Source organism: Morus notabilis, unplaced genomic scaffold (genome assembly GCF_000414095.1).
Source record: "Morus notabilis unplaced genomic scaffold, ASM41409v2 Scaffold437, whole genome shotgun sequence".
Lineage (NCBI taxonomy): Eukaryota > Viridiplantae > Streptophyta > Magnoliopsida > Rosales > Moraceae > Morus > Morus notabilis.
In genome coordinates, this window is record NW_010363915.1 from 769,384 (window position 1) to 793,426 (window position 24,043).

General features: G+C 36.1%; 2 protein-coding genes across 3 annotated transcripts; both read right to left on the reverse strand.

Moving 5' to 3' along the window:
* Positions 1–219: 219 nt before the first annotated feature.
* On the reverse strand, positions 220–2,163 carry LOC21405892 (protein-S-isoprenylcysteine O-methyltransferase A). The gene is made up of 2 exons (XM_010105316.2): positions 1,903–2,163; positions 220–1,288 (listed from the first exon to the last, which is right to left on the reverse strand). Exon 2 carries the CDS (start codon positions 1,122–1,124, stop codon positions 531–533), a length of 594 nt encoding a protein of 197 aa, XP_010103618.1. The 5' UTR covers positions 1,125–1,288; positions 1,903–2,163; the 3' UTR covers positions 220–530.
* A 5,763-nt stretch (positions 2,164–7,926) lies between these two features.
* LOC21405894 (superoxide dismutase [Fe] 3, chloroplastic) lies at positions 7,927–20,580 on the reverse strand. 2 transcript variants are annotated; one of them, XM_024170245.1, is made up of 9 exons: positions 20,451–20,580; positions 19,421–19,552; positions 18,658–18,735; positions 14,979–15,170; positions 14,254–14,425; positions 8,508–8,581; positions 8,262–8,292; positions 8,095–8,118; positions 7,927–8,007 (listed from the first exon to the last, which is right to left on the reverse strand). In XM_024170245.1, the coding sequence occupies exons 2-9, from the start codon at positions 19,514–19,516 to the stop codon at positions 8,003–8,005; spliced, it is 672 nt and encodes a 223-aa protein (XP_024026013.1). In that variant the 5' UTR covers positions 19,517–19,552; positions 20,451–20,580; the 3' UTR covers positions 7,927–8,002. The 2 variants fall into 2 exon arrangements, with proteins under 2 accessions (XP_024026013.1, XP_024026012.1); XM_024170244.1 differs by having other exon boundaries at positions 20,435–20,579.
* Between the last annotated feature and the right edge of the window lie 3,463 nt (positions 20,581–24,043).

Below are 24,043 nucleotides of genomic sequence, written 5' to 3' on the forward strand. Positions count from 1 at the left end.
AATTAAACGGGACATCACTACACTCCAGAAATAAAAGGAACTACCCATCTATTTAGTATTTACCATGGTAGGTGTAGTACTCTAAGAACATGATGCTGTCAGCAATTAAGAAGAGTAATGTTTAACTCCTCTACAAGTCTAATTCTTCTAATTCATATTATACTTCTATTTTAGAAAGTGCGTGTGTTTAGTGAAGGCGCAAAACATACACAAACTACAGCATTAAATTAGTTTAAAGTGGCAAATTTAGTCATAGAATATGCAAGTTTTTGGGATATAGACTTTACAGGCTTCAGCATTCAGATATAGCTTATTAGATGTCATTAACTCTGATGGGTTTTGTCTACCCTAGATAAGCTATCACCAGATTAGATACAATGGAAGAAGATAAAAAGCTCTATCACTCTTGGCACCAGTTTATATGTTAAAACTTAAAACTTCAAAAATCCAAGCCCTCCTAAAAAGCGGCAGAGGAACTACAAAATTTAATCAAAATGAAGTTAGCTCTGCTCGTAGAACCCCTCAAGTTTTTACCTTACGAATGGAACACCAGAATGAACGCGTCTTGCATATGCATCGTACTGCAAGCCGAAAAACCGCCTCAAGAAATACTCTTCATATGGTATTTGTTGACAAAAGAAGCGCCAAACAACCATCGCAAACCCAATCGTCGACACCGGATTACAAAGCATTATCTGGGAACCGACTGAACATATGAAGAAACCAGAATATCCAGGATGACGTATATATCTATAGATTCCGTGCGTAACTAGTTTGTGATGCTCATCAGGACGAGTCCTAATCATGTGATTGAAGGCAGTACCGGCAGTTATGATTGCCATCTTACGAACAATTTCCCCAACCACAACCATCACAAGCCCAAAGTAGCTTATCCACCAGTGTTCCTTCAGTTGAGGGAAGAGACGGACTTCAGTCAAATACTCGACCAACGAGAAGATCATCGCGATAAGATAATTTTGGCTGATGAGAAGAGATCCAAGAGTAACATTGGCCCGCCCATGAAAGGTGATCGCTAATAGGTACTCGGAACTATGGAAAAAGAATACTGCCAAAAACATCTCGGACAACTGTATGCGAGCAGTGGGAGTGAGGACTTCCATCATTTTCGACAGTAAGAGTAAAGGCCAATCAAATTCTCTCCAATGTAGCACTTGGGTCAAACCTAAATTACTTAACTGTCTCAGTGAAGGACTAGTTTGTCACTTTTTTTTTGTGAAACCTACATTACCCAACTAGGCAACTTGCCTATGAAAGATTAACTACAGACCTGAAAAATATGAAGAGCCAGTTGGCATCAATGATGGAATTTGTGTCTCCTCATCACTCATAACATCTTTTGCATAAAAGGGATCAAAAAACAGAGGAAAGCACAGGAATGTGTATAGGAATTAAGAAACATTGAGCAACAGCTGATTAAATGACAAGTTAATTAAATTATCCAAAGGAAAAACATTGAGCAAAGTAGTACCACTCTAATTGAATTACCTAAAGAAAAAACAAATTTACATCAACAAACTTCTGAATGTCAAAACAAATTCTTAAAATAAAGCAAAATATGGACAAGCGATGATAAAAAAAAATAATAATAATAATAAAACAAAATAAAATAAAATACTTGTAAATCCATGAGATGAGACTCAAACAGAGAGGATACAATTAGTGATTAAAGGGGCGATGCTATGTTACCTAGAACCGTTAAGAATCGCTAGATATCACTCAGTACCAAAAACATGGAAGGAAGAATTTCTTGTCGATGTTTTCAATTAAGGGTTGTTACATAATAATACACGAATTAAAATAGACAGAATCTTTCAGATTTCCCAATCCCAAACAAACAAACATATCCAAAGTTTCAATAAAATGAGAGAGAGAGAGAGAGACCTTTTCGATCGGAATAGAGGCAATCGAAGGTGGCGTTACTTCCAATTCCTCGGCAGCGAAACTCTACCCCCCAATTCCTCCGAGATTAAAGACGAAAACTTTACCGGATTCTTAGACGAGAGCAGCGAATTCGAACCAGAAGAATTGCTTTACGAGATTGGACTTTAGGAGTTTGGATTTTAGTCACCACATCGAAAAGCAAGAAGAAAATTAGAAGCAGAAGGAGAAGGATCTATTCGAACGTCTTTCCACGTTAGCCCCGTTTTGAATTTTGGGGTTTTAACACAATTGTCGCCCGAACTTATTTATAAATTGTGTTTATAAATTGTGTTTTAGTAAATTATTTCTTAAACTTTTAATTTTAATAATCAACCACCTAAATTTATAAATTTATAAAAATATGTCCCATTTTAATAAATTTATTCAAATTTTTATTAGATTTAATAGATTAAAAATTAAAAAATTAAAAGATTTATTTTATTTTGAATTGAGACGTACTTTTCTAACACTAATTTAACATAATCATCTTTAAAATGTGGCGTCTTACAATTACAAATTCAAGGACAAATGTGGTAAAAACTCTTAAATATTGCTTTTCCATTTATTTTCCTTCAACTTTTGTATCAAAAGACCATATTATCCTTGTTTAAAATTTACAAATTAAGAAGGAAAAACTCATCTTATTTCTTTAAAAAAAAAAACCTCTTCAAACCAAAAACACCTTCCCTTCCTAATCTTTTTGGCTGGCACCCCCTTCCTATTCTTTTTGGCTAGTGCCACCCCCTATCGTCGTTTATCTCTGATTTTCATCTTCGTCGCACTCTGACATTATCTCGGGTGATTGGAGGAAACAAATCCTAAGATTATCAAACTCTAAAAGCTTGACGATTCAAGCTCTAAGGCTGGTAAATTAATCTTATAACCTATTCTTTTTTTCTTTAAATAGTTGTTAGAAGATTAGGATTTCATATTTATATGTTTTATTTGAGAAAAAAAAATAACAAAATTCATGTCCATGTTTTCTTGACCTAGAAAATTGAAAATTTCGAAGAAGAACGATAATGAATAGTAATGAGCAGACTAGGAAGACTGATCAAACCGGTTTGAAATTTTGTAACCGATCTGAACAGTTTGAACGGTCTGAACGGTATTTCTAATTTGCTCATTACTTGAATTCGTAGTCATTTTATTTATTTTAAAATTTTTTATCATTCTCTAATAGTAATATTTTTTTATCATATTTATAAGAAAATGATTGAGATTGTCATACATTGTAAATGTGATAGGGAATGGAACGAGAAAGAGGATGACTTTTACAAATGGTTCTCGAGGAATAATGAGAGGAGTTTGGTATTATTAGACGATCTAAATAAAGTGAAGTTTTGTGATATTTAAAAAGTTTCCTGCATAAGTATAGATTTGAAAGTTAGTTCTATTTCTCTTTCTTCGTCAATGCTGGAAGCGTGTTATAAATGTGACTATGACTTTCATGAAGATTGGATTTGATCGTTGATTTTGAATTTATATTTTGTTATCATAATTTAATAAATTTAAGTATTCGAGACACTATTAATAATTTAGAAGACCGATTTCCTCACAGAATCGAAGAATGGAACGATCAATTTTTTCGATCCGTTCAACAGACCGGACTGAGGTACACTTAGTTTTCTCGGTTCGAAAGAAATCATTAGGATGGAAAGTTATGTTTTATTTTAGATTTTGTGAATGATAATTCTATGAATTTATTAGCTAAGGTAATATTTTCACATCATTACTATTGTAACACTACAATTTTTATATTATCTATATTTATATTTGTCAATTTTTTCTATTTTAGATATTTTTTATGACTAAATTTTTATTTCTTAAATATGTAATTTGATTCTTACATGTATTTCTTTGCAATCATCTTATTTGATCACTTAGGTGGTTAATTTTTTTTTTTCCTATGGTTAATGGCTTATTAGGTTGTCGTTAGTTTACTTTAGGAGTCGCAACACAATTTTTTCTTTTTTTTCGGTAATTCGTTAGAAAAATAGACTGCGCAATTTAAATTTATCAAGGAATGAGAATACGTTGACTATCAACTAAAAGCTTAATTTAATAAATTATTGTTGGCAAATCAACATTATAGTTCAAATTTCAAGTCCGCCTTATGAAGACAGTTAATTTTTTTTTTAAATGAGACTGACAAATATGAATATAAATAATATAGAAATTAGGGAGAAAGAGGGAAATAGACTAAGACTTGAGATGAATTAAAATTAATAGGTCAATAGTTTACATAAGTTAATAAATAGGCCAAAATACTGTTTTTGTCCATAACTTGTCTGGTTATGAACCATAACTTGACAAGTTATTGTCTATAATTCACGGTTTTTGTCCATAACTTGTCTGGCTATGAACCATAACTTGACAAGTTTGTCCATAACTTATTTGGTAACCATAACTTGACAAGTTATGGCCTATTAATTTCTATAACTAAAAATTGGCCTATATACTTTCTTAAGCTTTTCATATTGGCATATTTTCTACTATTTCCGTAGAAATTATAATGTTACAATAGTAATGATGTGATGATATTACCTCGGCCAATAAATTCATGGAATTGTCTTATTACAAAATTTAAAATAAAATTGAATTTTCTGTCCAAATGATTTCTTACGGATCGAGAAAACCGAACGTACAATAGTCTGGTCTACTAGGCAGATCAAAGAGTCTGATCGTACCGTTCTTTGGTCTGGTGAGAAAATTAATCTTCTAATTCACAAATAGTGCCTCGAACACTCAACGTCATTGAATTCTAGTAGCAAAATATAAATTCAAGATCAACAAGTGAATTCACTTTTCATGAGAAAGGGAGCTTTCCTTTCCAACCAAGCAAACTGGAGGGAAAATCGGTCTTATACAACCTCATTTTATTGACATAATGCAATTAAAGTAATTGTGTGATACTATTACCTCGGTGAACTAAGCTTGTGAAATTATGATTAAGAACTCCAACTTAAAGCTCAATTTAAGAAATTTTTGTTGGCAAATCTACATAAAAGTTTAAGTCCGTCTTATGGAGAAAGTTAATTTTTTTAAAATGACACTAGCAATTATGAATATAGATAATATAGAAATTGTAGTGTTACGATAGTAATGATGTGATAATATTATCTCAGCCAATAAATTTATGACATTTCTATCAGACCGAGAAAATCGAGCGTACCGCAGTCCGGTCTGCTAGGTGGATCAAAAAGACCGATCATACAGTTCTTTCTTCTTGTGAGAAAATCATCTTCTAATTCACAAATAGTGCCTCAAACACTCAAAGCTATTGAATTCTAGTAATAAAATCTAAATTCAAGATCAACTAGTTCATTCAATTTTCATGATTAGAGGAGTTTTCCTTTCCAACCGAGCAAACCAGAGGAAAACCCACAATCCAATCTGTTAGGCGGATTGGAAAGACCGATTTGTTTTGTTCTTTGGTTCGGTGAGAAAATCGATCTTCTAACTCTTAAGTTATGCCTCAAATACTCAAATTTATTGAATTATGATAGCAAAATCTAAATTCAAACTCAACGATTGACAATCTATATCTCCTATAAAGATGATAAAAAATATTACTATTGAAGAATGACAAAAAAATATAAATAAATAAAATCGCCATGAATTTAAATAATGAGCAAACCGACAATATCATTCTGACCGGTTAAAAAATTTCAAACTAGTTTGATCAGTCATGTCGGTTTGCCCATTACTATTCATTATCGTTCTTCTTTGAAATTTTAAATTTTACAGATCGAGTAAACATCAAAATGACATGAATCTTGTTGTTTTTTAAATACACAAATATGAAAACCCAATCTTTTAATCACTATTTAAAGCAAAATAATAGATTTTGAGACTAGTTTATCAATTTTAGAGATTGAATCTTCAAGCAATCAGAAACAACACCGGAGTGCGACAGAGATGGACGTCGGACTTGATGAATAGCAGGGGCGGTGGTGTCGGGAGTGGGGGCAGCACCGGTGACCAAGAAAGTGGGGAGCGAAGGGTTTTTGGTTTGATTCCTTCACGCTTTTTTTTTTATTCGAGAGATATAAGAACACGTTTTGAAAAGCCTTTAAAATATAAATACTTATTTAGTTCATGGGTTCAAATCAAGATTTAGACCAATGAATTTGATTATAATTTTTAAATTTTAAATTTTTTGTTGGAGAAATATATTATAACAAAATTAAAACGATGGTTTTAAGCTCATGAAACAAACTTACCCTTAAGAAAGTCTGATGCTTTTACATGAATATAAATACCTGGATTTCTTTGAAATTACCTTTCCAAAACCGAAAGGAATCTCAAAAGAAGAGTTATAGCTTTTTTCTGAGAAATAATGTAGGAACGTCAATTTGAGAATCAAGGCTGAGCAAAGAAGGGCGAAGCTAAGAGAGACAAAACTAGTGGTGCCGTCAATGAGAAATCATCCCATTTTAAATTAGAGTCTGAAATAGAGTACGTATTTAACACTCTTTTTAAAGAATGTTTAAGTTAATAGTTTGGTTTTAACAATAGTTAATAAATAACATTTATAATTTCAAAAGAATATTGTAATAAACGACATTATTTTAAAAGAAGATTGTAAGAGTAAATAATGAGTTTAGTTATTAAATAATTAAGAAATAAAAAGTAAACAGTAAACAATAATAAAGGGCATATATTATTTTGAGGCTTTATCAGACTAAATGGATAAATCTAAAATTTATTAAATTTAATTATAACCCGTAAAATTTTGAATTTTGGTCAAATGGAAAACATAGTAAATTGCGAAAATATCATAATTAAGCAATACGTTAAACCTGAATTTTCAGAGTAAATTCCAAATTCATTAAATTTAGTCCTTGGGTGAATCCAATGAATCTATATTTACTGTAATTAATGGTATTCACAGAATCAATCCAATTCCATGTTTTGGATTAGATTTAAAATAATTTTAGATTGGAGACGGATTTAGATTTTCTAAATCCGAAAGTTTTTTATTAGATTGCAAATTGAACACTTTTCAATCAATAAAATCCATAAATCCGAAACCATATATACATATAATTTTTATAATTATATATATTTTTATAAGTAAATTTTTTTTATTTTTTATTTTTAAAAATCTGGCATATACTTAATGGTACATATTTGATCTCCCTTGTCCCTATTAAAAATTTTTTATTTTTTTTACTTGAAGTAACAATTTGGATGTTTATTAATATTTCATGTTGTGTTTATTTTGTATAGATGTTTATTGGTTTATATTTTTAAATGTCGGAATCCGTGAATCTATGAATCTAATCTAAAAAAAATTTAGATAGGACACGGATTGAAATTTTCCCAATCCGCAGTTCTAGATCGGATTGCAAATTGGCCCTAAATCCGCAGATTGGGATCCGTGAACACTGTAATTTACTAACTTATGTGAAATTAAAAGCTAATTTGTTATTGTGAATGTTTTCTTAATTAAAAAGCTATTTATTTACTTATTTATTTAGTTTTCAGTGACGAGCTCTCTTATGATAAAAAAAAAAAAAAAAAAAAAAAAAAAAAAAAAAAAAACCTTAAAAAAAAAAAAAAAAAAAAAAAAAAAAAAAAAAAAAAAAACCTTCATAAAAATGTACATAGTGGCGCATATGCAAAATTGTTTAGCTTTATGGGGAAAAAATTGACAATTGAAAAACAAGGGGAAGCTTTCAGACTTAAACAAAGCCTAAAACAACAATAAATGACTGATTCATCAAACTTCATAATTTCTAGTTTGAGATTACGGGGCAATGCAATTGAAGCTTTTGCATTCCTAAAGATATGTCACACAAACTCTGCTATAAATATAGCAAGGCCACTCAGAATATAAAAGACACGGACAAAAATTGCACCCTTTGAAGAAAACAGATGAAATAAATCATATGTAAAATATGAAAATCTTGTGGTGTCAAAACATTTCCTTAGTTAGGCAATAGGCACTTTAGGTTGGCCAAAATTCACAAAGGCCTCAGCACGGCCGAGGCGAGCCGACGCCATATTCCAAGACACGAGGTGGTTGATAAACACATTCACATACTTCCCTTTGTCATTCTGCTAGGAAGATGGAGAAGAGGATCACTACACAGAAAATCATACTGGCAAGATTAGGTTAGGCATAAACATAGTGGTTTTACGTACCTTGTAATCCAGGTAATATGCGTGCTGCGTGCAGAGATGAGATATTATTAGATCTCCAAAAATGTTTAGGAAAAGATAATGCGTACATATACATATACATATATATATATATATATATATATATAGAGAGAGAGAGAGAGAGAGAGAGAGAGAGAGAGAGAGAGTACCTCCCACATATCTATCCAAACTGATTATGGGCTGCAAAGAAAGGAATGAAAGATGATCAAATTTCAACTTTTCTCTCCTTTTTTTTCTCTTTTTTCTAGAAAGGAATCTGTTAGTGTACCAATTCATCCCAAAAGCTTAAGCATGTAGGAGGTGGGCCAATAATAATTTTATATTTTAACATAATCATATTTCAACTTAATCGTGAACCTATAAGGAAACTATCCAGAGAATATCGCTTGACTTACTATATCATCCCAGACAAGCGGGGTTACTGCATTTGTTGTTTTAATTATCTCAAGTCGTTTCTCGTTCCTTTTCACTAAAATAATCAAACAAAAAAGGAGACGTTAGTAACCAAAGAAATAAGTAGCAACATAAAGAGACCATATCGTTCGGTTTCGGAGTCATAATTCATGTGTTTTGTGGGAACCTCAAAAGGTCGGACAACCCCATAAGGTGAACTTTGATACATTGATCTTAGTGTTTGCAATGAAAGTGCAACTTACAAGATATAGCTCAAATTTATGAGAGGAAAATGAGAGGAAAAAAAGCTTCAGAAGAAAAGGTAAGGAAGAGCCTGACTCATGAGCAGACCAGGCAAGGTTATGCTTAAAATCACAAATCCCATACACGAGCAATTAGAAACAAGAAGTATGATTTTCTGATAGAATCTGGTAATTTTTAGACAAAATTGGAATGTTGTCCGTATTACTCAATTAAATGAAGAAATTAAGCAATACAAATGGTTGTGAGCTTTCGAGAGGCTCACTCTCTCCCAATGAGGTCCTAATCCAATTAAAACGTATTGGGGGTTTATCAATACCCCCCGCCCTAAAAGTCACCTTGTCCTCAAGGTGAAACTTAGGGAATTGTTGTTGAATCATTTCGAACGGTTCCCAAGTGGCTTCAGAATCAGGCAGCCCTCCCAGCGGATCAACACCTCCACTTGACGAGGAGAACAAGTCCGTAAATCCAGCACTGCTGCAGGCTCCACCAACATTTCAAAGTCCTCGCTCAGCTGGGGAGGAATGTCTGCAGATGCAAGGGAAGTCCCAATGGCCCGACGCAGCTGCGAGACGTGAAACATGGGATGAATGGTCATGCTATCGGGCAATTGTAACCTATAAGCCACATGTCTGATCTTGGCTAGCACCTTGTATGGGCCAAAGAAACGAGGAGCCAGGTTCTCGTCGGTCCGGATAGCTAAGGAACGCTGTCGATACGAACGAATCTTGAGGTAAACCAGATCTCCCACCTCAAAGTGTACGTCCCGACGTCGAGCATCGGCCACCCCTTTCATTTTCTGCTGTGCACAATGCAACTGAGCCTTCAATTCATCCAAGACCGCTTCACACTCCACCAACTGAAGGTCCACAGTGGAGTAAGGAGTTGTGCCTCGTTCAAAACGAACCAAAGGAGGGGGATCCCGACCATATAGAGCTCGGAAAGGGGTAGTGCAGGTAGCCGTGTGATAAGTCGTGTTATACCAATACTTTGCCGAAGATAGCCACCGTGCCCACATTTTCTGTCTCATGGAGACTCAACAATGCAGGTAGGTCTCCAAACAACGGTTGACGACCTCCATTTGCCCATCTGTTTGGGGGTGGTACGCAGTGCTATGCTTGAAGTGGGTCCCTTGTAGCCGAAAAAGCTCTGTCCAAAACTTACTTAAGAACACTTTATCCCTATCCGACACAATGAACTTCAGCAAGCCATGCAAGCGGACAATGTTGCACACGAAATATTCAACCACTGTGTGTGCCGTAAACGGTGTTTGAGCCCAATAAAGTGAGCATATTTGCTCAAATGATTCACTACCACCATAACAGAGTCCACTCCATCGGACAATCATCCCAAACCTGATCCAGAATTGGTAGGGGCTGCAGCAATCCACTTGGGGCAAGGGTGGGGTTCTTATTCTATTGGCAAACGGTACATTGCGCAACAAACTTCTATAAATCAAGCTTCATTCCTTCATAGTACATGTTCGCGGCAGCCCGTTTGTAAGTTTTAAGCACCCCAGAATGCCTTCCCACGCTGCTGTCATGGCATTCATGCATCATCAATTGAACAAAAGGAGAGGTGCGTGGTAAGACGAAGTGTTGCTTGTACAGTAATTGTGCTTGAACCAGGGAGTACCCCGGGCATGGCTGATGGATCGAGTTTGAGCACTGCTACCAGTGGACCCAGCTTCGGATCTGCAACAACTTGGGCTGCAAGCTCATCTAATATAAGCAGGTGAGGAACCGTCAAGGCCATGAGGGAAGGAACCGGCTCCAAACGGGAAAGACCATCAACGGCCTTGTTCTCCAAACCAAGCTTATATTGGATTTCAAAATCAGATCCCAACAATTTGGTTAGCCATTTATGACGTTCCAAGCTAACCTCCCGCTGCTCCAACAAGAATTCTAAGCTACGTTGGTCTGTGCGGACTAAGAACTTACGCCCTAACAAATAGTGTCGCCATTTCCACATTGCAAACACAATGGCCATAAGCTCCCTCTCATACATTGATCTTAAACGCTCTCGCGGTGTGAGAACGCGACTCCCGAAAGCGATGGGACGGTGGGCTTGCATCAGGATTGCCCCAAGGTCCTGACCCGAAGCGTCTGTTTCAACAACAAATGGTTGAGTAAAATTTGGCAAGACAAGAACAAGGACTGATGTCGTAGCAATCTTGAGAGCACAAAAAGCATCCTCTGCTGCCTGATTCGAACTGAAGCTATCTTTCTCCAAGCCAAGCTGCCATACCCGACAGTAACCTGTGAGCCCTAGGAACCCCCGTAGAGGTTTGAGGTTCCGTGGAGTCGGCCATTGGAGCAACGCTTCAATTTTGAACTGATCCGCGGCAACTCCTTGGCCCGAGATGATATGGCCTAACTACTCGAGTTGCTGCAGGCCGAACACGCATTTCTTTCATTGGCATACAATTGATTTGCCGCCAAGATCTGCCCAAGTGCGCTACATGGTCCTCGTTGGTCGGCTGTACACGAGGATGTCATCAAAGAACACTAGAACAAACTTCTAGAGACAGTCCTTGAAAATGTCATTCATGAGGCCTTGAAACGTCACCGGGACGTTGGTTAAGCCAAATGGCATTACAAGGAATTCGTAATGGCCTTCATGAGTGTGGAATGCAGCCTTAGGGATATCCTCGCATCGAACCCGTATTTGATGGTATCCCGACTTAAGGTCAAGCTTCGAGAACACTTGTGCCCCATGCAACTCATCCAACAATTCATCTATCATAGGAATAAGGAATTTATCCGGTACCGTCCTTCTTGACTAGCAAAACCATACTCAAGAACGATTAACACTAGGCTGGATGATCCTTGCCCGTAGGATTTCCAACACCAGCTTCTCGATCTCCCCTTCTGGATGTGAGGATAACGGTAGGGTCGCACATTCACGGGGGCTATTCCTGGCTGTAGTGTAATGGCATCATCCACCTTGGCGGAAGACAACCCGGCCATTCAAAAACCCCCTTAAACTGCTGCAACTGCCCAACTGCCCACATTGTGCCTTCAAGGATTTCATCATAGCCTAAAGGGACACCAACGATCTACAAAGGCTGAGGCCGCCTTGCAAGGTCACCCCTACTCCCCCCACCTTAAACTTCATGGTAAATGTCCTCCAATTCACTTGCATCCCTCCCAATGACTCAAGCCATCATGCCGAGGATCACATCCGCACTTCCCAATTCCAATGGAAGATAATCATTTACCTTCTCAACATTTTGTCACGTCAACACCACTCCGTTAAACATTCCTTCTCTCTATCGACAGCCGAGTTCCCATCAACACCCCATATCCTGTTGTATCCACTCGGGGAATTCCCAATTTCTCTACCAACTCCATTGAAATGAAGTTATGAGTTGCCCTGCAACCCACCATGACATCATCTCCTGCTGACCAATTTGTCCCTTGATCTTCATTGTCTTCAGATTAGTGAGTCCCAATATCGAATTAATTGACAACTCCATTGTTTCCCCCACTTCCGCCACTTCTCTTCCACTCTCCTCTTCTCCCTCCACTCCCTTTTCCTCCTGCTCAGAATCATCATTAACCCCAAGGACGTGCAGCTCCCTGTTTTTACACCTATGGCCTATTGAATACTTTCATCACACTGAAAACATAGTCCCTTTTCTCGCTTTGATTGCAACTCAAAATCTGTGAGCTTCTTTAAGTCAGGGGAAGGTTCTCTGACCTGTGTTCTTGAGCCCAATTGGATGCGTCTTTGGGGATGAAGGAAGCTATGCTATACTAGTAGTTCCCGATGAGCTGAAACTTCCGAGCCCACCCTTCGGCCAAGTCATTTCTGGTCTAACCTGCTTGAGCAGTGCATTTCAATCCTCCGCCCATTGAGCAAACTCAATCAGCCTTGCTAGCCCAATTGGCTTCATCATCCTCACCTCCGCCCTTATTTCTGGCCTTAGTCCATTAATGAAATTACTCTCCAACACATGCTTCGGAACATCCAACAACGGAGAAGCAAGCTCAAACATCCATCGGTACTGTCGAACCGACCCTTCTTGACGTAGTGCTAAACATTTTTCACAAATCGATCCTTCTTATGTGAGCCGGAACCGATCCAAGAGTAAGAGCTTCAATTCCGACCAATTTCGAACTGGACGTCGGCAATCTTCCCATTGAAACCACACGAGAGCCTCCCCTTCCATGCCTAATCGCTGCCGCCGCCAACTTCTCAGCCTCTAACATTCAATTCAAGGAAAAATACTTCTCGGCCTAGTAAATCCATCCTTCCGGATTGTCTCCATCAAAGATTGGCATCTCCAAACGACTTCCCAAAGGCACCGCCGCCATCCTCCCCTCAAAAAACGTCTCCCAAACATCAGCGGTCTTGCTTCCTTCAGACCCTGCACCGCCATCCTCTTCCACTCCAGATCCTCCTTGAGCTGACCCAACGTCTGAAGATCCGCCATTGTTGACTTCTGGGTCGACGCTTCCAAAGCCGGCGAAGTCTCTCCGGTGTGGAGCTTTCCTTTGTCCCCACCGTTTGGGTCCTCCTTGACCACCACCTCCATCCTTTGCAATACCTTCTCCATGCGGTCCAGCACTGTTATCTTCTCCATCACCACCTCCAGATTTTTCTCCATTGCCACGAGTTTCTATAGATCTACTCTTATTGATTCGATCTGAGTTTCCACAGCCGCTAATCCTTTCTCCGCCGCCGTTAGTTGCTCCGGCTCCCCTGGTTTTAGAGCCATGGGATTGGTGCTCTGATACCAAATGATAGAATCTTGTAATTTTGAGACAAAATTGGAATGGTATTACTCAATTAAATGAAGAAATTAAGCAATACAAATGGTTGTGAGCTTTCAAGAGGCTCACTCTCTCCCAATGAGGTCCTGATCCAATTTTTGCCTAAGGAACAGAAACCATGTCCTTCCCCTTTTATATCCCACCCTATGCATTATTTATTTAACAAAAATCACATTCTTTTCCATAAGTTCCCACAATCCCAAACCCACTCCCCCCCCCCAAAACAGCAAAAACAATTCACTTACTGCCCCACATCACGTGCCTTAGCACGCCTCGCATAAGTAAAATGTATTGGGGGTTTATCATTTTCACATTCAACTTTGCCACATGACAATGTTCTAAAACTTAGTCAACTTCATCAGGAAAGGCATCAAGTTTGCTATGAAATTATTAATGTGGCCATCTTAGTCTTCTTATCAGGTGCCATAGATTGTAAAATGATTTGTGAGATGTGGAAGAAAAATGAGATTTCTTTGTTTCTAATTTCCATTCCTGGTCATCAAGCTAATAGCCATTCTATTTCTACATTAGATTAGTGATATTTCTTTGTTTCTAATTTCCATTCCTGGTCATCAAGCTAATAGCCATTCTATTTCTACATTAGATTAGTGATAAGCATTGCCAAATCGAAAAAAATAATGAAGATTTGTCAAAAATTTAAAATACATCAAATCATATCATTCGAAAAATAACTGAGGAAAGGACTTACAGACAAGCCAAACCCAACCAGAGCCAAATAGAGTTAGTGCTGCTTCTTTGAACTTCTCTCTAAAATTTGCAAAGGAACCAAAATCCTTTTCTATTTGGTCAAGTAAGCCTAGCTGGGGCATGTCCCCTCCTTCAGGTTGCATGGATTCCCAAAAGAAGTCATGATTCCAAACCTGGTAATGTAGGATCAGAAATCATTTGGAGCTATAGAATGTTTGCAAAAAAGTTATTCTGCATGGACACATTTAATTTCATGTATTCAAAAAAATGCATGCTTAAAGTAGAACATGATTAGAATGTTAGTACAAATATGTTTAGCTGAAGTCACAGCTGCATGCAGATTTGAGGCCCAACGCAAACATTGAAGGTTTTAAGTATAAGAAAATAAATGCAGCTTCTCTTCTTTTTGTTTTTTTTTTTTTGTTTTTTTCTCTCCCATGCCAACAAAAAGAAACATCTCTGGTAAATTCAACCTCTTGGTTATTACCATCCTAGAGGCTAAATTAGAACTCATTCTATGAAGTTTGCCAAGCCCCAAAATTTGATGATCAGATTTTATGACACTGCAGCTTTAGCTAAGAAGCTTGAAAATCCTTTTCTTTTTCCGATATGGCTGTATTGTTAACAAGCAATGTCCCTTGAGGTACAGACTATGAAAATTTCACCCAGAAAAATACAAAAACGCAATTGAGGGAGTATATGAGTGAGCAAGCAGACATGTAATACCTGGGCAGCATTGTTAAATTCAGGTAAGGGATTCCCATTATTATACGTTACTTTGACAAGTTCATCCATAGTATAGCCATATAGTATGTCACTCTTCGCCAGCTGTTTGTTCAAACCTTCCAAATAATTACGATGATGCCCACCCCAATGCATCTCCAGTGTCTTTTTACTCATATAGGGTTCTAAAGCATCCTACAAACAAGACAATGAAATATTAGTCAGAAGCCTTAACCTGCTACATGTTAAATAGAGCAATTTTCTTTTATCCATGTACTTAGAATTAAGATAGGTTATTTGGAACCAAAACAAAAGACAATTATTCTTTCTTTTTATCTTTTCCTTTTCATCACGATTAAATGTTTTTGGCATGTTATCAACGTACAGAACCAAAATCATGCTGTTATATATTTCTATGTCCATTCACAAAATTTTTCATTCTATGATCAACTCATTGAATATTTAGGGAAATTTTCAAATCTCCATATAATTAGCCATCATCCTCAATGCATCAACCTAGGAAGCAAAACGATTTTTTGTTTCAACAATTGTCTTCTATTTGCTCATGTTTGTACTCTCTCTCTCTCTCTCTCTCTCTCTCTCTCACACACACACACACACACACATCTACATAATCTAGCAATTTAAATTTTTAATACACCATTCACTAAGTGGTTATTTTATGTTGGAAGATTTGCTGATTTTGAAAATGTGTACAGCTGTACAATTGTAGATTTGGGAGATTATGGGTGGATAAATCGTGCTCACAGCGGCCCACTTGATAAAGCGCATTCGTTCCCTAGTTCTTGACGTTAAAAGTCCAATGGAAGTTTTTTTCCAAGTTCTACCCAGATTTCAACACGTCAACTAAACCAGTTCTTAAGGTCTTCGGATGTGTTTAATTTGTTCATGTGCTTGCTCCCAGTCGGGGTAAACTGGATCCTAGTGTAGTTAAGTATGTCTTCACAGGTTATTCATCTACCAAAAACGGGTATAAATGCTACCATCCCATGACTCAAAAAACTTATGTCTCTGCCGATGTCATATTTGCTGAACAAAAAAGCTACTTCTCGCATCCTTATCTTCAGGGGGAGATAGCATCTATGGAAGATAAGGATTTGTTCTTGCGTGAACCATCAATCAGTCCATATGTGCCTCCTATACAATCCAAGCCTTCAGTGGAATCCACTATTGTGCCTATTCCCGAGCCATCTACCTTTAATCCCAGACCAGATAACCCTGTCCAAAACAGTCTTGAAGTTCCGTCTTTGACAATGAATCCAATAAGCACAAAACCGCTGCAACTATACTCAAGGAGGCAAGCTCTCATAGCCGATCCTGTGCAAGTCCAAGAGTCCAACTCCATACCTGGTAATGAGGTAAATTCTTCCTCTATTGGTGCATCACCCACAATTCATGATGTTGAGCTACCAATAGCTGTAAGGAAAGATGTTAGACAACCCATTATCCCACTTTGTATCCTTTAAAAAACTGCCACCCCCACATTATAATTTTCTCACACATCTAAACACCATAGCCATACTCCAAACTATATCTGAGGCACTTCGCAATGATGAGTGGAAGCAAGCCATGAGAGTGGAGATGGAAGCGTTGGAGAAAAACAAGACATGGGAATTGGTGGAATTACCATGTGGAAAGAAACCAGTGGGTTGCAAATGGGTTTTCCCAGTAAAATATAAAGTGGATGGATCACTCGAGAGATATAAGGCAAGGTTAGTAGCTAAAGTATACACCCAAACTTATGGGGTGGATTATCAAGAAACCTTCGCACCGGTGGCGAAGATGAATATAGTGAGACTGTTACTGTCATTAGCGGCTAATTTAGACTGAAGTTTGCAATAGTATGATGTGAAAAATCCTTTCTTGCGTGGTGACCTTGGGGAGGAAATCTATATGGAAATTCCACCTAGATTTGGAGTGAATGTTGGGAGAAACAAAGTATGCAAGCTAAGAAAAGCATTATATGGACTCAAACAATCACCTAGAGTGTGGTTTGGGAGATTTGCAAAGGTGATGTTGAAGATGAAGTATAAGCAGAGCCAAGGGGATCATACACTATTTATCAAACATTCGGCTTCAGGGGGAGTTACACTGTTGATAGTTTATGTGGATGACATAATAGTAACTGGGGATGATCATGAAGAAAAGGAAGCTCTTCGTAAGTGCTTAGCCAAGGAATTCGAGATAAAAAATCTAGGAAAACTAAAGTACTTTTTGGGAATAGAGGTGGCACGGTCCAAAGAAAGGATCTTCATTTCACAACAGAAATACATTCTAGACTTGTTGAAGGAAACAAGCAGACTTGGTTGTAGACCATCACACTCCCATAGAGCCTAACCACAAATTAGGAGAAGCTTCAGACTCGGAATCCGTGGACAGAGGCATGTTTCAACGACTAGTTGGACGATTAATCCTATCTTTCACACACACGACCAGACGTAGCATATGCAATAAGTGTGGTGAGTCAGTTTATGCAGAGTCAGTTTATGCACAATCCAAAGGAAGTACACCTCCAAGCAGTGTATCGAATATTGCGATACTTGAAGGCTACTCCAGGAAAGGGAATTCTCTTTAAAAAAGGGAATAGTTTGACATTAGAAGTTTATACCGACGCATATTATGTTGGCTCAGTCACTGACAGGAGATCAACTTCTGGATATTGCACCTTCTTTGGCGGGAACTTAGTGACTTAGAGGAGCAAGAAGCAACCGGTTGTGGCTAGATCCCGTGCAAAGGCAGAGTTTCAATCAATGGCACAAGGCATTTGTGAGTTACTATGGCTCAAGATAATCTTGGAAGACTTGAGAATCAAATGGGAAATGCCTATGAAACTTTATTGTGACAACAAATCTGCTATCAATATTGCACTTGAGAATCAAATGGGAAATGCCTATGAAACTTTATTGTGACAACAAATCTGCTATCAATATTGCACATAACCCAATGAAAAATGATCGAACAAAAAACGTGGAGGTTGATAGGCATTTCATAGAGGAGAAACTCAAAAGCAGCTTGATTTGTACTCCCTACGTATCTACTAATGGACAATGGGTTGATATCCTTACTATGGGATTGGCTAGTCCAGTGTTTCAAAGAATTGTGAGCAAGCTGGGAATGGAGAACATCTATACCCCAGCTTGAGGGGGAGTGTTGGAAGATTTACTGATTTTGGAAACGTGTACAGCTGTACATTGTAGATTTGGGAGATTATGGGTAGATACCTGATTGATATAGGAATGCCTGCTTTGTAGGGGTTTGACTAGGCAGATTCTAGGGATATTTGTTTTTTAATTTCTCTGATTTTGTGTACAGCGATAAATATACCCTAACATGTAATGTTTTACTCAATCAATATAGAATTCCTCTTTCAGCTTCACTTTACATTTCTTATATAAAGAAAAGGCAAATTAAAACATCAGTGAAGCTCTTCACTACAGATGGCTCATTCTTGAAGCACCTTCTTCCACAGTAGATACTAGAAGCTGATTATAGTAGCACGGCATAATGTCTCTATAAGCATATTATAATAGCATTTGTCCTTGATTAATGGCAAGTTTCAAGCTTTTTACTTGACTAACAGTCTTAGGACGGGTTGTAACACTAGAAGGTAGAGACAACTAAGCTTTTTTCCTTAATGTAATACATACAACTTGATACTCACGAGTTTATAAGGCGGTGTCTTCAGACCATGGTACGCAAAAATTTTGGATGCTCTATGGAACCCATCGGGCCATCTTTTCTGCACACATTCAGCACACATAAATTAATTGCTGAATTCATAAACATGTTGTCAGGTCAATGATATCATCAAGTAATCACTATATACTAAATTAGATGTTAGACTCACTACCAAGAATAATCAAAATTAAACAGCAATGACAGATAACTATTCTAAACCAAATGCATAAAGCCTTTGCTTTTCGGTCAATCTCCTATGTGAAAAACAAGAAAAGGGAAAATGAACGTATCACCGTTGCAACTTTACAGGACCAAAAGGCGCAGTATTTGATGATTAGCTATATTTTATTCAATATTTTGGGATTCTAAAAGTTGCTATGACTCCATTAGTACCTCATAAAAGCAATATAGAATTTCACTGCACCTAAATAAAACTAGTCCAGCAATCAGTTGCACTTAATATATGTTGACATTTTCATTCATTATCAACACAACAATTAGGTACTAATATACTACTCAAATATGACAATCTCAGTAGCCGCATGCCCTCTTAATATATAACATATCCACAAAGAATGGATGTGTTTTGCACTCTGAAAACTAAGATTCTGGATTTACATTCAACATAAGTACGGCATGAGCAAAGATTTCTTGCTAGTTAGAAAAGGATAACATGGAGAAAAATCATTTGAAATAAATTTTACGAAAAATAACGAAATAAAAGCTGTAGGAACAACAGAATTTACCTGATGAGGAAAATTTAGACTCTTGAGTTGCTGAGAAAAGTTGGTGACTAAAAGATGGGAACTTGCAGAAGATGGATTATAACAACAATAGCCCATTTCTACTCTATCCTTCTTGCACCTAATTCAGCATATCTGTAGAGCCATAGTCCAAATCCCATTAAATTAAGAAGAAATATGAATCTACATAATAGGCAAGAATAACACATAAAAATAAATTTCCTTTCATATGAACTTGGAATATATATATATATATATATATATATATATAAGGTGCGCGAAGGCCGCTTGAGATGGTACAGGCATGTCCAACGTAGACTGCTAGAAGCACCAGTTCGTGCTTAGGAGGACATTCTTATACCTAATACTAGGAGAGGGAGGGGTAGACCAAGAATTACGTGGACCGAAATCGTTAGGAAAGACATTCTAGATCTAGACTTTTAGGAAAGTTTAATTTCGAACAGAGCTGTGTGAAAAAATGAAATCTATATAGCCGACTCCAATTAAGTGGGCATTAAGGCTTGTTATATATATATATATATATAATAAGAATAATAATAATACCCTCCTCAAAGGGGGAAAAAACCATTATGTTGTGTTTGACTACACATTTCTAATCTCTATGAGGCATTGTCTCATACACATTGTGAGCTTTAAAAAGGAAAGAAGATATAAATTACGAACATCTTAAATTAGTATTCGTTCTTTGGAAAAAAACAAAAAAAAACAAAAAATAAAAGAACAGTAAACGAGCGTTTAAGCATTATTTTTTTACTCTATTATCCAATCACTTCTGTACTTTTCTCGGCTACCAAACAGAGCCAAACATGTCATCTTTTGTTCATCCTATGTTCATTTCTCATTTTTCTTTTTTTCCCTTTTCTTATTCCAAAATAGGTGGTATTCAAAACCTATATCCATGTGATTCCCAGTTTGTTTTAACACTCCCATCCACAGGAGAAAATCAGAAAACATAAAAGGAAAATTTTATTAAACAAAGAAAGAAAAGAGAAATGCCTTTACTAAACCGAACCAGTGAGCCTTTCCAAAGTCAAGATTCTAACGGCTTGTTATTGTGGCGGTGGAGAAAGTGAGAGCTTTCCAGTTCCTTCCCGCTTAACTCAACTACAACATAGGAGAAGATAAAATGGTCAGTCTTGCTTTAAGTCTTACAAATTTTTTTAGGGAACGTGTCCGCTGAGGAAGTCTTTTTACTATTATTATTATTTTTTTATTTAATTAATTATTATTATTTCCTTTTTGCTGCAAGTTATAAGTACAACGTTTTATGCTCGTGAATTTTTATGAACGGTTTAAATAACTTGCAGCAAAAAAAAAAAAAAGAAAAGAAAAAAAAGTAGTGTCTCTCATTGTAGGCTTTCACGAGGACATTTAGGAGACGTTTGGTTCATGGATTAGAATCATAAGATTAGAACTATTTTTATTTTACGTATATTTTTTATGAGAGAAAATACTGTAGCGAATCATAAATCATGATTCGAATCGGGGTACGAATCCCCCAACCAAACAACCCCTTAGTTGATGGATTAGAATCATGATTCATAATTATTTTTTATTTACGTGTGTTTTTTATGAGAGAAAATACTGTAACGAATCACGAACCATGATCCGAACTATGACACGAATCCTCCAACCAAACGTCCCCAAATTTAAGGATGCAACTATGAGAGCAACTATAGGCTAGGGCCTGTGGACCGACTAATGCCCATGCTGATACACTATTGGATCAACATGATACGGTACGATAGTGTTTAAGGCACGGCCTATCCATCAATATTAATGGGCTGAGCTAGATTAGCATACCTCAGTTCATGAGTCGGCACAACACGGCCTAAATAATTAAACACCCCCTTCCGTAGTGCATTATATCCAAAAATTTGACTTAATTTATTAAAATCGATACAACCATTTTCTTCTCACTAAAACCCCCCAACATGTACAACAGATCCCTAGAATCTCACACCTCAAAACCCCACTCTTTGTACTACCAAATCGACAACAATATGGTACAAGATTAATCATAGAATTTCTCGGTATTGACCGACACTCGAATCGCATCTCCAAAAAAAGTTCAAAAACTCTATTGAGAAAAGCGCAAAACAAAAAACAGGGTGAGATTTTACGACGGTGTAAGAATACTATTATCTGCTTTTCCATCTTCATATGCGGCCTGTTCGGTTCGTTAATTCGAGTTTTTAATTTGAGTTAATATGTGATGTTGTGTGAGAGCTTTTTACTGTAGCAAAAAAGTTAGATGTGACTGTTTCTGAGAACTTTTTACTGTAGCAAAACTCGAATTCTAAACTCGAATCAGCGAAAAAAACGGGGCCATAGTTCTCCTCTTCTACAAACTCGACAAAATTTGGAAGACAAGGAAAATTTTCAACGACAGAAGAAATTTTGAGTGGCAAAGAGTGCGCGAGTACCAAAAGTAAAGTTTTGGGCCTTTTTTTATTTTAATTTAACTCCGAAATAAAAAAAGTTAAAATATAGTTATTTTTCTTATTTTTTCGGTTAAAAAGAATTACATGAGCTTTCAACTGGTTCGTCCGATAACAAGTTACCTTTCACGTGCCAGCATCTTACGAACTGTTTTAATCCTACGGCTTGCTTTTCTGTTAGGCACGCTGCCATGGTTTTTCACCCCGGCACCATAAAACGACACTTAGGTTCTATTTATTTCACCGATTCGAGTTTAGAATTTAAGGTTTGTTACAGTAAAAAACTCTCAAAAATAGTCACATCTAACTTTTTGTTACAATATAAAATTCTTATATAAAGTCACATATTAACTCAAATTAAAAACTTAAATCAGCTAACTAAACAAGCATTTAGAATTGATGTCCCTATTATAACGGTCGGATGCTCAAACAATGAGTTCACTTTATTCAACTCTCATTTTAAAGCATTTAGGGAAACTTACATATGTGTGTATGCGGTGTTAGAATAACAATTCTTTAACTTAAACTCAAGATTTCTAAATTGGATGCTTCTTGGTGATATATTTTGTTTTCTACTAATTCGGTCCCTACTAATTTAGAGCATCTTCAATGTAATATTATAATTGATGTACCAATTGTAAATTTAATATTTGAGTACAAAAAATACTCCTCAATGCAATACTATTTGTCGTGTCAAATTTTTCAAATACTATACTTTGTGACAAATTTCCCTCAAAATATAGCATACCAAAAATTTAGCATTTAATTACTATTGGTTAAAATGTTTACTTTTTCATTAATTATTACAACTTTTACATTTTCTAATTATTTAAGAGTAATTATATTTACACCTTAAAAATTCATTAATACTCCCACTAATTTATAATTTATGCTTATTACAATTTTTCCTACATTAAAACTACACTAAAATCCATTAATATACTCTAAATTAGTTATAAATGGAAATAACATGTCTCTTGAGGAGTAGAGTGTTTTCCACCTCCATAACCTATCCTACCTTGTTTAGAAAACTTGTTGTTAAGAGTGTTTTATGTTATCCTTGTTTTTTTATTTGTTTTCCAACGTCTTTTATTTGTCTTGTATGTGTTGGGTGGACTTTAGTAAGAATAGTTTTGTCGCTTTGTGCCTTTTTATTTTTTTTGCTAGGAGGATTGGTTTCCTCTCGTTCACTTTATAGATTCGAGTTTTCAATTCGAATTGATATGTGACATATTCTGAGAGCTTTTCACTGTAACAGAAAAAGTTAAATGTGACATTTTCTGAGAGCTTTTAACTGTAGAAACCTATAATTAAAAACTCAAATCGGTAAAATGAATGAGGCAGACTTTTTTTCAATCGCATCTAGTTGTTTTTGTGTTATGGCCGCCTTGTTCTTATTTAATGGACATTACAATTAACAAATAAAATTAAATGAAATTGCAATATTTTTAAAAAAGGAAATATAAACATTAATAGTTGAAAGAGATTATATTATCTTATCAATCAAATTGGAAGGGGCATGAGAGAGTTAAATTAGGTATTATGAAAATAATATCTATAAAATGATAGGTTTTTTAAAATTTTATTAGAGGAATATTAATTAGTTGGGGTATTAATGAATTTTTAGGGCGCAAATCTAACTACTCTTATTTTAAACATAAAAGTTTACTTTTACAACTTTTTAAACTTAATAATTATGCAGAAAAGTATATTTAACATTTCAAATAGCATTATGTATTAGAATAAGAATAAAAATAATATATCATATTATACTTTTTAATGATAAATATAAAATTAACATTAACATTTACTCAAAACGACGTCTGTTATATTTTATATAAGCACAGGTGTGTCATGTTAGTCAATTACGTGACCCATTGGCCTCCACTATATATCGTTCAAGAATCTCCAAACTTTCAAGGAAAAAGAGCACAATTTTCTTAGTTAAAAATGTGTTCTTTGCACTCGTGGACGCTTCACTTGGATCTTAATGAGATTTTGTTGCGAGTATGAAAGGATGGCATGGCATTAGCAAATGTTAAAATTCAAAATGGAAATAAGGAAGTAAATAAGAATGAGGGACTACATAAGCAAACAAAAAAGGAAGAAGGATTAAAAAAAAAGGAAGAAAAACAATTAAGAAACAAATAAATAACAAAAATGG